This window comes from Chrysochloris asiatica, unplaced genomic scaffold (assembly GCF_000296735.1).
Source record: "Chrysochloris asiatica unplaced genomic scaffold, ChrAsi1.0 scaffold00207, whole genome shotgun sequence".
Taxonomy (NCBI): Eukaryota; Metazoa; Chordata; class Mammalia; order Afrosoricida; family Chrysochloridae; genus Chrysochloris; species Chrysochloris asiatica.
The window spans coordinates 3,232,945-3,249,370 of NW_006408725.1; the positions used below are offsets into that span (position 1 = coordinate 3,232,945).

General features: G+C 38.9%; 1 protein-coding gene across 1 annotated transcript; it reads right to left on the reverse strand.

The window, feature by feature from the left end:
- Positions 1-7,127: 7,127 nt before the first annotated feature.
- SELE (selectin E) lies at positions 7,128-14,849 on the reverse strand. Its single transcript, XM_006872656.1, has 12 exons — positions 14,813-14,849; positions 13,499-13,885; positions 12,542-12,649; positions 11,940-12,125; positions 10,995-11,180; positions 10,717-10,905; positions 9,600-9,788; positions 9,280-9,468; positions 8,883-9,059; positions 8,241-8,351; positions 7,292-7,313; positions 7,128-7,185 (listed from the first exon to the last, which is right to left on the reverse strand). The coding sequence occupies exons 1-12, from the start codon at positions 14,847-14,849 to the stop codon at positions 7,128-7,130; spliced, it is 1,839 nt and encodes a 612-aa protein (XP_006872718.1).
- Between the last annotated feature and the right edge of the window lie 1,577 nt (positions 14,850-16,426).

A 16,426-nucleotide genomic window follows, 5' to 3' on the forward strand; every position in this document is an offset into this window, starting at 1 on the left:
TGAATACAACACCATTATGCTGAATAGTTGAGTCTATATGAAGGTAAGTTAGTTAACTTGGATAACCCAAAATTGAGATTGACATCAGACAAATGTATCAAATCAAGAAAGGATTCATTTTGTTCATACTATTACTTTTTATAGGTTAATATTGTTTCAGACAACTATACTGTTTTTCTTGTTGTTAAGTGCCATCAAGTTGGTTCCAACACATAGCAACCCTGCATAGGGTTTCCGAGGAGCAGCTGGTAAGCTTGAACCACCAAACCTTGAAGTTCAAACAGCTTTGCAGTCTGGCACATTAAGCCACAGTGCCACACCAGGACTCCTGTATTTAGATAATATTTAGATAGTATTTATCAAGAGCTTATACATATGCCACTTCATAGCCACTAGGATGGCCACAATAAAAAATAAATGGGTAGTAAGTTTTGGAAAGAATATAGAGAAATTGGAACCCTTATATATTGCTGGTGGGATTGTGAAATAGAACAATTGCTTTAGAAAATAGTTTAACAGCTACTCAAAGTGCTAAACATAGAATCCAGCAATTCTAAGTATATACCTAAAAAGATTGAAGGCATAGAACCATACTAATACTTGTATACAAATGTTTATTTATAATTTTCAAAAATTGGAAACAACCCTAATGCCCATTACCTGATGAACGGATATGCTAACTGTAGTATGGCTATTCAAATGACATTTTTTTTCAACCCTAAAAAGGAATGACATACTGATACATGCTGTGGCACAAATAAACCCTAAAAATAGTAGTCTAAAGAAAAGAATCGGGACACAAAAGGCCACATATTGTATGGTTCCATTGATATGAAATCTCTAAAACAGGTAAATATGTGGAAACAGAAAGTTGATTAGTGATTTCCAGGGACTGGGAGGGGGCGGAGATAGGAGGTAGAAATGGAGAACAACTACTAATGGACATGGGTTTCTTTTTGAGATGTTGGAAATCTGGGATTGGATAATTAGATAGTATTGTTGGCAGCACAATCTTGTGACGATGCAAAAAAAAAAAAGAAAATCTTTTGAGAGCAGAAAGTGGGACTCTATCCAGAGAAGCAGAGATGCCAGAGATGGAGGCAGAGACGATGATGTGGAGAGATGGAGTGTCTGGGAATCTGGACTCTGGGAGGGAGAGGGTCTGTGTGTTGACAGCCAGGGGGCAGGCTTGCAGGGCGTACCCTTTGGTTGTTTGATGATGCATGGAGGGGATTGCAATCATTGCAATGAAACGAAATACGATAGGATGAATGTAAAGCTGATGTTCTCCCATGTAAACTATCACTCAATTCACACACACACACAAAAGAGTCTTCTGAATTGTGTACTTAAAAGGGTAAATTTTATCTAATTGAAATAAAAAATTTAAGAGTCTATACACAGAGATAAAGATAAACATATTTATTATTGAACTATATAGTGCCCTGACAATACAATGGACCTGCCAGAAGATTAAATAAATACATATTTAAGACTGTAAGATATGTTAAATCATAATTTAAAATACTTTATAAAACCCAAACATATACCATGTTTATATTTCACACAATTATTTACAATGCAATATATACATATTTACAGGTTTTTGAATAATTTTATAGAAAATTATAATTAATTCCATATGTAACCTGATCACAACAGTGGTTTTTGTTGTATTTTGTTTCCTCTGCCCCACCCCACCCCTCTTTTCCAGTATACTGTTCGCTTTGCCATTGCAGGCATGCTTTCCTTTTGAACAGGTGCTAACCTGATGGCCATGAGCATAGTTTTGATTCTCATCCCCTGTGTAACTAGAGCAGCTTTAACAATTACTGAGAATTTCCCATTGAGAGTGACCATCTGGGGAGTCCTTCCTGATGTGGCACTGTAGGATCAGCACTGGATTGTGAACCACAGGGTCGCTGGTTCAAACCCACCAACCACTCTTCAAAAACCCTAAACAGGGTTGCTATGAATTGGAACTGATTGTTGTTGTTGTTGTTGTTAGGGGCCATCAAGTTGGTACTGATCCATAGTGTCCTTATGCACAGTAGAACGAAACACTGCCCGATCCTGGGTCAACCTCACTACTGTTGCCACGCTTGAGTCCCTCGATGCTGCCACTTGACCAGTCCATCTCATTGGGGGTCTTCCTCTCTTTCTCTGACCCTCCACCTTACCAAACATGATATCCTTCTCCAGTGACTGGTCCCTCCTGACAATATGTCCTAAGTATGAGAGACGAAGTTTGGCCTTCTTGGTATCATTCAATATGGAACTGATTGGCACTTAATACAACAATAGTGATCAACTCAAATCCTGGTGTGGCGCTGTAGAATAAGCTAACCTCAAGGTTGGCAGTTTAAATGTACCAGCTACTCCTTGGAAACCCTATACAGGTTCACTTTAATTCAGAACCAATTCAGTGGCACTTAACAATGGTGATGAACTGATCGTTGGAGTTTGATTGGGAATATTCAACTCTACTTATGTTGTTGTTAAGTTCTGTCAAGTCAGTTCCAACTAATAGCAACCCTCTGCACAATAGAATGAAACATTACTTGGTCTGGCACCATCTTTGCATTTTTTGTTACACTTGAGCCCATTGCTGCTACCACTGTGCCAATCCATCTCATAGGAAGTCTTCCTCTTTTTTCACTGACCCTCCACTTTACCAAGTTAATGTTCTTCTCCAGAGACTGGTCCCTCCTGATAATATGTCTGAAGTATGAGATAAAGTCCTGTCATTCTTGCTTCCAAGGAGCATTCTAGCTGTACTTCTGCTTATAAATAAACATAAATAGTTGCTTATCTAGGCTTTCCCTTCTTCAAGAACACCCTCACAGAAAGAATAAAACAAGAAGGGAATATCTTCACTTTTCTAAACTACAGTGAGTGAATCTTTCATGTGGTGGACTCCTAACCTTCATTTACAATCTTATGCAATAAACATGAATTATATACACTTCACATCTGAAAAACATCTTTTTAGAAGAGAAAAGTACATCAATATTTTTTTTCAGTAAAGACATTCATAAAACTGTACCTTCTTTTGTTTTCAATTTTGCTTTTATAAAATCAGAACATTTGGCCAACATGGAAGTTTTTCATCATGGAAATCACACATTTCTTTAAAACAAAACAAAGCAGAAACCTGACACAGTTTTTATTCTGCTAGTGTTGTTCATATTTAAACACTGTAGTTTAGGGGACAATATCTTCCCTTTTGTTGAAATAAAGTTACTATATAAATAACATTAGAAACTGTTAAAATTGAAGAGATGATTTTCTAGGAAATGTAACTTTCATTTTATCGTTGTCCATAATGTTTACATATTCTTGAAGTCCCTACAACACTTTTACTGAGCAGCAATTGTGTAACATAAAACCATATTCAATGAACATACAAAGAACACAATCTCTAAGAATACTTTTTTAAAAGTATGGAATCCCATAGGGATAAAAATAAGGCTATGCTTCACAATACTTACACAGTGCCTGGAGTAGGGTTCATACCTTTAACAACCCTTCTCTCATGCACAGTATCCTATGGGCATTGAAACTCTGTCACTTTTTTCAAGGTAATACTAGAATATTTTGGAGAATTTGCTTCCTCTAAACTCTTCAAAATTATTTATTCCCATGACAGAAATAAGTTATTAGCAGCTGGACAACTATAAAGAACGAAAGAAACAAACCACAAAATAATGTGCCTCGGTACCAATGTTTCATGGTAAGCAAGGGATTCTAAGAAAAGGAATTCTAAGATTCTAGAATTTTGGTCTTTTCATTTTTACCTGGAAAAGAATATTCTTTCCTTCCAGTACTCAACACTTTTCCTGATTCTGAAAACAGGAAAGAAAAACTGAGTCTATTTGGTCAAAACTTGACTTTGCTCACTGAATTTTGAACTGTTGAAGTCTTGCCCATGCCCTGATGCCAGCTTTAAGGCAGGAAGTTTGGTAGGTGAAAAGGGCCAGGGATCCAAGGAGAGCTGTCTGTCTCAGCTGTCTTCAGTGAATCATTTCAGTTCCCTGAGATGCACTGTGTTCCTGTAAATATAGGTATGCATGTCGTCAGAACACTTAACATTTCTCCATACTATTGGCAATAGAAAACCACAGCTTCTAGCACAGACTCTTTTTAATAGTCTCACTGGACTGTCTTGTTAAATGCCCGCAAATACTATGCATGTACTCTTAATTCTGACAGCAATTCTATGAGATGAGTACTAATACTGAGTCATTAGGGAGCACTGTGTTTCTGTTTAGTGTGATAGAAAAACTTGGAAATGGAAAGTGATGGTGGTTGTACAACATGACAAATGTAAGACATAACACTGAATTGTACATGTAGAAAAGGTTGAAATGGCAGCTGTTTCATTGTATATATATTCTTATACCATATATGGCAAAACATCTGACATTTCAGTATTTTTACATGAATTGGGCTAATGCACTGGACTGCAAGGTCAGTTTGAACTGAAAGGTCAGTGGCTCAAATTCACCAGCCACTCCTCAGAAACCCTATACAGGGTCGCTACAAGTTGGAATCAACTCGATGGCATTTAACAATAACAACAACATGTATTTAGGAGTATGGTAGTTCTGTAGGATAAGCACTGGACTGTAAACCACAAGGTTGGCAGTTCAAGCCCACCAGGCTTTCTGCTCCCACAAAGAGCTACAGCCTCGGATACCTTTTATAGGATCGTGATGAGTCAGAACCAACTAAACATCACTTAACAACAAAATCAATGCATATAAACATACATATTATGCATATGCTATACATTGTTGTTGTTGTTTTTAAGTGCGGTAGAGTCAGTTCCAACTCATCATGACTCTATAAAGGGTTTCTGAGTGACTGGTGAGTTTGAACTGCCAACTTTGCGGTTCACAGTCCAGTGCTGATAGTACAGTCCCTGTTATACATACATACATATCTATATATCTATATATATCTCTATATCTCTATCTCTATCTCTATATCTATATCTATATATGCCACATTTTAAAAAATGCTAAACAACAACAAAATTATTGCTTGAGGTTATAGAACTATTAAGTGTTAAGTGGTAGGGCAAGAGTCAAGATTCAGAAAGTTCACATCCATTTCCAGAGTGCCTGGGTTCTTATCCACCACCCTACTACATTGGATAATGTTACACAAGAACTGTAACATCCAAAAACACTTCTTCTCAACCCCCTGGACAATTCAGATCTGTCATTCCCTCTTTCTCAATGGATCATTTCCAAGCATATCTTCTAGTGAGTGAGCAGCATACCATGTCTATGACTTGGTGATTTGTATTCTTGTAGTCATATTGGCAAGAATATAGTATATTTCCTACTCCATTAGATTATTGGACTACTTAGTATATTATCAAGATTACCCTACAAATTAAATCTGTGTCTTGGAATTTGTTCATTGAAAGTTAAGATTATATATATATATATATATATTTTAATGTGCAAGCCTTTTTTTTATATAAGCATAATAATGATGCTATAAGGAGCTCTGGTAGCGTAGTGGTTACGAATCGGGCTGCAAACCTTAAGGTCAGTGGTTCGAAACTACCAGCTGCTCCGCGGGAGAAAGATAAGGCTTTCTACTCCGGTAAAGATTTACACCCTCGGAAACCCTGTACAGGGTCGCTATGGGTCGGAACCGACTTGACGGCACTTAACAACAACAACAACAACAACATAAGAATTAAAACTACTCTTGTCTAGGGAACATCTTTTTATTTCGGTCTAATGAAGTGAGGTGCATTATCCTTAAATCACTGTTATTGTAAAGAATGACTTTAATATTTATCTCTATTGTGTGTATATACCCACTCCTCACTTACATACTATCCTGTTTGCTGACATTCTGCACTTATAACATTGATTTTAAAAAAGAAACTGTTTTTAATCAATGTTATAATTTTAATAAGCAACTATTTTGCTTATTAAGAACACAAATCTTATAGTAATGAATAATGACTAACGCTGGCTACGTGTGGTGCTGTGGGTTAATGCACCAGACTGCAAAGCCATTTGAACTGCAAGTTTGGTGGTTCAAGCTCACCAAAAGCTCCTCAGAAATCTTTTACAGGGTCACTAGGGGTCGGAACTGACTCGACGGCACTTAACAACAACAACATGATGGTTAAGGTTCTGTGTCCACTTGGCTGGGCCATGATTCTCGGTGGTTTGACAGTTATGTAAAGGTGTAATGTGGCAGTTAAGTAATGATATAGTTATCCTGCATTTTGTGATCTGATATGGTCATCCTCCATTGTCTCATAACACTGGTTTTCACATTCCAACCTGGTCTTTCGAGCTTAACCATGCCAATAAATGAGGAGTGAGTATGTGTAATCAGTAATGACTATGTTACTATCAAAGCTTTTGCTACATACAGTGGGTTAAGCCTTGGGCTGGTAACCAAAAGGTCAGCAGTTTGAACCCACCAGCTACTCCAAGGGAGAAAGATGAAGCCGTCTGCTCCTGTGAAATGCCCCCTCCCTCCACAAAAAAACAAAAACAAAAACAGGCCATCAATGACAATACATCTCTCTTATTTACTTTCCCCCAAAACATAGGGAATACAAAAATTCAGGTTTAGCACACAGACCACTCAGCACACTTTCATGGGGTAGTGCAAATATGAACATCAAAATTCTCTTCAGAGGAATAGGAGACTTCCAAATTCTCACAAAGTCTAACAGAGTGCTCAGGAACTAAGATTCTTGAACCAAACCTCCTGACCTGAATCCCAGCTACTAGCTTTAGACTTTTGTTGTTGTTGAGTGCTGTCAAATCACTTCTGACCAACAGCAATCCTGTCCAGGGTTCCCGAGGGAGGAGTGGCACCCCAGGAGTCCCTACATAAGGGTTAGCTTTCATCATTATTATCATTCATAAATGGAATGATTCAAAAAGGGCTAGGTCCCTTGTTCCTTACCTTTCCTTCTACAAAGAAATGAAACAACATCCTAGAAAATACTTTGGTCATTTTCCTCCAGAAATTAGCCAAATTTGGAGGATTCAAGGAATTACAGAACATCTGGAGAGAACATCACTTTCTCATAACTATAGTAGGATATGAGTATCAAGTCTTACCTGATTCCTTTGGACTTAAATTAACTCAGAAGGAGCTTGGTAGGTTCCCTCTGGTTCCAGGTGTAGGTAGCTGCTGGGGAATGCATGAAAAACACTGAGTAAAACCCTATGTTACAATATGAAGAAGGAAAAGGGGACAGAAAGTTCAATGGCATGCATTGAAAAAGAATGTAACGTACCTGGTAGGCACAAATTTCCTTGCTGCAAGAGAAAGAAAATCATTAACTTGGACTGAATGATTTTTAAGAACACATCAAATCCACTAACAACGTGACTTGATTTAAGGGGTTGCTAACTCAATGCCTTCAGGGCCCTTAAAATAACCAGAGTGCAAGGAGCTCTGGTAGCGTTGTGGTTACGAATAGGACTGCTAACCTCAAGGTTGGCAGTTTGAAACTACCAGCTGTTCTGCAAAAGAAAGATGAGGCTTTCTGCTCCTATAAAGATTTGCAGCCTCAGAAACCCTGTGCAGGTTGGAACCGACTCCAATACCAAGCGCAGTGGAATCAGGGGTAAAGTTCACAATGGTCTCTCCATCCAGTGGGCACAATAGCTACCTGGTCTCTGCAAATAGTTGCAGGCTCAGTTTCTGATTTTTAATGACAAGTCAGAAATTTGGATTTCTTCTGGGAACTTTGCTATTTTCTAAATATCAGAACTTAATTCCAAAACAAATTTTTAAAATTCCATAGGCCAAACAAACCATGAGTGTAGCTGGACATGTTTGCATGCTCTCTTTGAGATATTCCAAAATGTAAGTCTATTTCCCAAATGCATCATTTTAGAAAACATTTTGTGCATTTTCCTACGCACACCAATCATGGCAACCCCATTGCATAACTCCAGGGTGCACCATAGAGTTCTGAATGACCAGCATCCCTGAAGTGGTAAAATGTCAGCACAGCTAAAGTTACATTTACTAAAACCCTTAATGTATTTTCAGTTGCACAGTAAAATTTTTCTTAAGACTTCCACTTCTGTATTCTGGAGTTGATGAGTGGTTATCTAATCATTAGATTCTAATTATTGTTTAAATTTGCAAAAGAAGGCCATGATTCATTTTGTGAGAAAGAAAAAAATTGAAGTTTTTCAAAAGCCTATTTGGAGTACATTCCTGAACTCCCTCACCTTTCTTCTGAAAGCGTTTCAGGAGCCAGTAGAGAAATGATGCTGATGCCAGAAGGGAGGTTCCAGCAGTGCTAAGTCCAACAGCCAAGGGAACGTTGGACTCAGCAGGAGCTAAGAAAACAAGAGAGGAAGAACTATCACAACAAAGAATTGACATCTAAGTCTTTCTGTCCTTTCCATTTGACCTTTTCCTCTGCAACTTGATAGTAGAAACAGAAAAACCACCTAGTCCAATGCATGAGGCCAAGATATGGCATTAAAAACCTTCTAGATTTGCTCTAAATCCATTTTGCAGACAGAACTTGAACTTGCTTTTTCACAACACTACACCTGGGTAATAATAGGCTCTCTCTCTCTCTCTCTCTCTCTCTCTCTCTCTCTCTCTCTCTCTCTCTCTCTCTCGCTTTCCTTTTTATCCCTTCTTCCTGTTTCCTCGAGCTTTCTTTTCCAATTGTCAGAATTCTACCCTTCCAGTCAACATGTCACCTCTTCTATTTTTCTCTATCCCCGTGAATAGTCCACACCTTTTTTTAACCTGGGAACCCTTTATGGTTGGACATAGTAGACAATTAATTATGATCATCAAATGACTCCCCTTCGTCTCTCAAGTCCCCAGAAAGCCACTATCAGTCAATGCCTCACCTTCACAGCTAGGCAGCATCCCAGACCAGTGTCCTGTGGGACCGCATGTCAGAGCTGCAGAACCGTTGAGTGTCCACCCATCAGGACATGCAAATGAACATACAGTGCCGAACACAGGCTTTCCACTGCAGCTCATGTTGATCTTCCCGGGAACATCCAGGTTTGAACATTGTACCACTGCAAAGGATAAGCACAGGAAGTGAGGTAAAGAAAAATCTATTGGAAAACTTCAAAACTGGTTAAAATTTTATAGCTAAAAGTTACAATAAATACAATTTATAAGCACTGCTTTGTTTTCAGCATGCAGGAAATTATGATCAAGCCTATTGTACAATCTAGGGCCAGGAACTTATGAGATACTGGATCTATATTCCTTAAAGTCTGAACACAATCTCACCTTGGCAGGAGGGGACCTCCTGTGTCCACTGTCCCTGAGATGTGCACTCAAGTTGAGCTGATCCATGTAATTCAAAGCCTTCCTCACAGCTAAAGGCACAGGAAGACTTATAGGTGAATTCTCCGGTAGGCAAATGGGTACACTTCATGGAGCCACCCTGGGGCTGACTGACAGCATCACACTTCACAGCTGAAAGACACCAGACAGCACATGAGAGGTTTGTTTGCATCTGAAGCAAAAGGTTTCTCAAAGTAGATGAGCCCCTAGCTCTTCAACAGTGCTTATTTGAAATGAATACAAAATAAAAACAAAAACTCTACCTTCACATGTGGGCTTGTCACAGTCCCACTCCCCTGTGGGACCACACTGGAGCATTTTGGATCCTGTCAACACAAATCCCTGTTCACAGGAGAACTCACAGCTGGACCCACTTTGGAACATTCCAGAAGCACTAAGAAGACAGTTCATGTAGCCTCTCTCTGGGTTGGACAGGGCTTTGCACTGTAATGCTGAGACATCAAAATGGTAGAAAATATTGAGTAGAACTGGAGAATACTGAGCATTTCATGACTGACCACAATCCATTTTAAATAAAACAATGCTCAGAAAACTCAAGATTCTTCCTCACTCCCAGGACAACTAAGAAAAGTGGCTGAGCTTTTCAATACCCTAATGAATAATGGCCCTAAAGAACAGGGTTTAACAGGAATGGTGGTTTCTGAATCCATCCTAACATGCAAGAGAAATCAGGGTTAAGAGAAAGATTTTACGCAACCAAAGTGCAACTTATGGCTGCTGGCTGCTTACAGAACGGGGCTAAAAAGGTCTAATAAAAAAAAATTTTTTTTAAAGGCACCCACATAAAATGGGTCTGCTTTGCAGTTTGGTTATGGTGATGTGGCCTTTTGCCACAGAAACTTATTATGGGCTGTATTTGTTTACATTCTTGTTTTCAGTATATATTTGTTTTCAATATCTTCACTCTTATTTTAAAGTGAATTAAATGTTAGTGGTTAAATATGTCTGAAGAACGTCTTCCTCATGCTTGAACCATTCAGATCAGTTAGTTCTGAATGGTTTCAAAAGAAAGTCATGACAAGAATTTTAAATCCAAATCAAGTTCTTATGACCCTCCTTTAAGTTTCTCTAATGTGATTGCCCCCTAGGTTGAGAATTCTTACTCCAGTGTCTATAATACAGTAATGTTGGCACAGCACAGTTAAAAACCAGTAAAGTATCAACTGCTTATTACATGCAGCCCTTTACTTGGTCAAATACTGGCTCTTTTACATGAATCTCAAACACACAATATATATGGTGTCGATCATATGTAATTTCTCTAATTAAAGAAGGCATCTGGTTTCATTTTCAAGACGTGTATGAAGACTGATGTTCTTTAAGAATGGGAAAGTATAAAGGAGAGACTCTCAGGTTTACCTTCACAGGTTGGGATCTGCTGGGTCCACTGCCCTTGAGCGGTGCATTCAACTTGGGCTGGTCCCTGCAACTTGAAGCCTTGCTTGCAGGTGAAGTGGCAGGATGACTGGAAGGTGAACTCTCCAGAAGGGGAGTGGTTACAGTCCACAGAACCATTGGAAGGCCGGCTGATGTCACCACATGTCACAGCTGTAACACATGTACCCATTTACATTAGTAAGCTTGGTTTGCCCACTTTAGGTGGTTTACAATAAGTGATTGGTGTGAAGTAACTCTACCTTTACATGTTGGTCTCTTATTGTCCCAATTCCCAGAGGAGGTACACTGGAGATTCTGGGCTCCCATTAATTCAAATCCTTCTTCGCAGTCAAATGCACAGGTCGTGTTCCACAGGAAGCTTCCAGGGCTTTGGAAACATTCCATGGATCCATTGGCAGGACTTGTCAAAGCATCACACTCAACCACTGCAGATTTGAAAGAGCGCCATATAGGTTACAGAAGAATAATATTTTCATTTCCTATTGAATTGGAGTTTATAATAGAGTGAGGAAGATGCCTTCAAAAGCTAAGTTCCAATGTCCTACGTCATTCTTGGAGCGCTGCACACCCAAAGGACAGCTTCTTTTTCTTTTACTGATCTTTTCACCCTCTCTGACTAACTTTTACATTGACCATGCTGAAGGATCTCTGATGTTTTTATTATTTACATAAGGTACAAGCAAGTAAAAAGAAGAGATATGAGGTCAGGATTTATGACTAGTTGTGATAAAAATCATATATTATTGACATATATAAGGTATTTGTTTTGTTTAGCCCAGCAGGATCTAAAAGAAAGATTTGTTTGTCTGACTCCAGCTCAAAAAGTTAAAACTGAGAGAAGAAGAAATACTGAGATTGATTGGCTAGCATGGAAGAATAAACAGGGAACAAAAATGTGGAAATTACTAAGATTTATAGAATATGATTCCTTTGCTTTATGCATTTCTTCATAAATAATAAGCAGAGCTTCGGAGACTTAGAATAAAAGTCCTTTCTTTTAGATGCTGGATAGTCCACACAGATTGACTGAGATAGTCAATTTTCTTTTTTTTAAACAAAAAAACACAACAACCAAAAAAAAAAAAAAAAAAACTTCCTTTAGCGTTTTGGAAATAAGTGTGGTAAAAAACTGAGGAGTTCAGGAATGAGTCAGAGAGTGTTGTGCACATTAAAGGGAGACTTACCATTGCAGGCTGGGATAGGAGCGCTCCATTCTCCAGATGAAGTACACTGTGTGGCCTCCATGCTGCTGGGGAGGTAACCCTTTTCACAGGTGACTGAGCAGGAAGAATTATAGCTGAAGTCCCCCAGCGGATGAGTGCAAACCAGGGTCCCATGCTCAGGGACTTTTGGGGCTTCACAGGTCATAACTGAAAAAGGAAGCCCAGTCATTTCTGCTCATCTGTCCCCTTGTCTAAAGTGGGAGAACTCTGGAATCCATAACTAGTGTGTATTGGCTGCTTATCACATGTCAGGCTCTATAAATATTTCCTCTGCATTTGTTCATATAATCTTGTCAGCCTATAAATTTGGCATGCTCATCATTTTTATATCACAAATGAAAAATCTGAGACCCAGAGAGTTTACGTACCTTGTCAAGGTCTCATAGCTAATTAATTGGTGAATCTGCAACTTGAATTTAGCAATTTCAACTCCATAGCCTCAGATCTTCACCACTATTAAATGCTGCCCCAGGGAAGACATAATGCACCTGACTCCAAAGCCAGCTAAAACATGAGATGGGGGCCACCGTTCAAGTCAAAGGAGGGGTGAGACCAAGACTTACTTTGCTCACAGTGGAGTCCATGGAAGCCAGGGTCACACATGCAAGTGTAATTATTGATAGTCTCCACACATTCTCCATGACCACTGCAGGACATATTGGTGCATGCAGCTGTAAGAAACACAATCGATGATAATGATGATGATGATACCAATAGTGGGTTCATTTGGATTTAGCATCAGCAGTGTGCAACAGAGATGTCATCAATGATACAGAATGCCAGTGAGTCTAACAAAATGCCACATCTGATTTTTAGTTTCATCTATTTCAAACCTGAATGTTAATGTGTATCACTCCAGGGATAGTTGCAGCTAACACTACATATAGAAAATTCACTTTCTTACAGTTTCTGAATACAGTTCCTCTAACACAGATGAGAGCTCTGGTGTGGTGCTGTAGGAAAAGCACTGAACTGCTAACCTGAAGGCCAACATTCAAACCCACTAGTCACTCCAAGGAAGCCCTATACAGAGTCTCTCTGTACAGAGTCTCTATGAATCAGAACCAGCTCAACAGCACACAACAACAACCAGAGATGAGCAAGTTACCAAACTATGTATTATATAAAAACCACTTGATGGGGAGTGGATTCTAACTCATGGCAACCCCAGGTGCATCAGAGTAGAACTGTGGTTTGTAGGGTTTTCAGTGGCTGATTTATAGCAAGTAGCTCCCCAGGCCTTTGTTCCAAGATGCCTTGGGAGAATTCAACCTTTTGGTTAGCAATTGAATGAATTAATTATTTATACCACCCACATGCACACACACATTCTTGACTTGATTTACACAAAGAAGTACAAAGAGATACTGTATTCATTAAGCAGAACTTTTTAAAAACTACAGTATCCCTTTTAGAGCATATAATTGCCACAATCCAGATGGATTTTTGCACACTGTAAGCAATTTGCTAGGAGGCTCATCCACTGAAACTACCTCCCTCTGCTGCCCCAAACTCCGTACCTGTATAGCACAAGGCAAGCTTCTTTTTGCTGCAGCTCTCGTCATTCCACATGCCTTCATCCTTATCTCTCTTGATGTAGATCTCCACGCAGTCCTCGTCTTTTCGCTTATTGTTTGGTTCTCCTGGAGCCCAGTTCTCAGCTTCTTTGTTCAAAGGTTTCTTGGTTCCTTCCCAAATCCACTGACCATTTTCCTTTCTGATTCCAATCCAGTAGTAGCTTGGTGAATAGCTCAATATGGAGTTCAAGTAGTTAATCTCTTCTTTGTTTTGAATCGCTACTAGATGTGTGTACCACTGCTGACAGTACTTACTTGCCTCACCATAAGTCAGGTTCTCTGTGGAGGCGTTATAAGACCAGGCTCCGCTATCTTTAATCAGGAGGAACACTAGGGAGGACACGTGAAATGAATGGTAGAGGTTAGTCCTGCTATGATTTGACTTTATAGACTGCGCTTTTTATTTTCTTAATTTTGTTGGTGTTCTCCTCAGAAACCAAAAATGTATGCTTCAGCATAGGACCCAAACTTTTTTCACTTTTCAGAGTTAAGGTACGTATGTGTCAAGAGACTACTTTTATTGTGGCCCTCCTTTGCGATTGCTGAACTCTCCAACTTTTAGTCTACTCACTTTATATATAGAATAGTAACCGGAATAACTAAACGTTGTTGGGCATGTAGTATGTGGTGTCAAACACTGCCTGAAGCATTGTTCGCAAGCATCACACTGAATCCTCACCATACCACAGGAATATCTGTAATTTATGAGCAATACTTCAAACCTGAGAAAGGTGAGACACTGAGAGGCACAGACACTAACTGTCACAGAGCCTGTTCAGACTCGTGACGACCCTTAGGTGCAGAGTTGAACTGCTCCACAGGGCTTTCAAGACTCTGATCTTTTGGAAACAGATTGCCAGACTTGTCTTCTGAGGCTACCCTGGATGGATTCCAACCTCCAATCTTTTCTGCTAGTATTCAAGCATTTAACAATTTATGCTAGCCAGGGGCTCAAACTGTGCCTTTGTTGCTGTTGCTAAATGCTATCCAGTCAATTCTGACTCATAAGGACCCTATGTGGGCTTTCTGCGGAGGTGAGTTTGAGCTGCCAGTCTTGTGGTAGCAGTCCAGTGTTGTTCCTCTATCTCCAAACCCGGAGTCCCTAACTCAGGGTATAACACATAGTATATAAAGATCAGGGATGCTACTAAACATCCCATGATTCATAGGTTAGTATTCTACAGCAAAGTATTATCTGGTCCAAATGTCAATTGTGTCAAGATTAAGAAACTGGCTTAGCTAAGAATATTGACTTACCCAAAGAGAGAAGAGCTAGAAAGCGTGTGGCAATCATGGCTTCAAGAGTTCTTTTATCAAAGGATTATATGAGATAAACTTTTCTGTAGAGGAAACAGTACAATATTAATTATAGAATGGAATCTAGGTAGCTGGTTACTCGTATCATTTTACAATCATAGTTTATGGCAACATTGTGAGATTTTAAGTATGGAATTACAGCATCATGATCTTTGTGAACATCAACAAAGTTCACTCAAATAAGTAAATGCACAGTTTCTGAGGTTTTATCATTTAGGTTAAACAGAAAAGCCAGGTTCTTAAGTAACCAATACAATAAGAGCTTGCAGATGATCTTTGATTGGAATGTCTTTTGCATCTCTGTTCATACTGACAATCTCTGTTTCGTGTCTCAAGCCTGCACTTACCGTTTTCTGAAGTGGATACGCAGGTGTCTAAATCCTCTGGCTTAATGCTCCTGGTTCTGTATTGTGCCCTCTAGCCCTTCTGCTGTGAAGTTAGCCAAGAACAGATAAACTGCATTCCTGCTGGCATCCCTTTATAGGAGAGTTCGCTTCCTATGAATAACAGGATATGTCCAAATCGAGCTCAGAGGAATTCCCCAACAGTATCCAGAAAGTTTCCCAGGAATATCCATAAAGATAAAAATTACAATGATATTACAAATCCTGTCACTCAAACAAATTCTCCTTTGTCCATTCCTTTATATTTTACATGCAATTCTATTAACATGACAGAAATTATGATTTTTCATTCTGATAACATAAAATCTAGGTCTTTTGAAAAGTTGTAAAAGGTTATTTAGCAGTATCTTTCATGTAATCTTGTTGTTGTTGTTGTGTGCCATGGAGAAAGTTATGACTCATAGCAACCCTGCACAGGGTTTCTGAGACTGTAAATCTTTAAGGGAACAGAAAGCCTCATCTTTCTCTCACAGAACAGCTGGTAGTTTTGAACTGCTGACCCTGAGGTAAGCAGCCCAATTCGTAATCACTGTGCTACCAGAGTAATCTTGATAGTAATAAGAATTTTGAAAATGTAAGCAAACTAAGACTAATTTTGCTTTCCAAAGAATATGAGTACTACCCTCAATTTTATTTTTAGCAGTAACTGTCAATAATATGTCACCATTTATTTTTTGCTTTCTCACATGCCAACTCAATTCATCTTACAATGCAGTGTCTCCTAGAGGTACACATCCAAAAGTATACATTAATTCTCAGGTTCTATGCACTTATTATGACTAAATTATTCATAAATGAGATCTTTTACTTAAATGCTTGATATAAAGTCTTACTTCTTAAAAAGAATGTTTTATGGGAAATAGGTGCTCACATCTGGAAAATGGCTGTGATTTGAGTGAAAAAGATTAAAAATTATATATACTCATACTCATATTTGAAGTCCTGGTATGGCACTGTGGGTTAAAATGCACTGGACTGCAAAGTCAATTTGATCCACAAGATTGGTGGTTTAAGCTCACCAGCAGCTCCTCGGAAACCCTATATGGGTCGCTGTGGGTCAGAACCAACTCGATGTCACTTAACAACAAAAATATACTCATATTTAATTGACACTAAATATTGCTTAAAAATTTAAATGTATAGATGTACA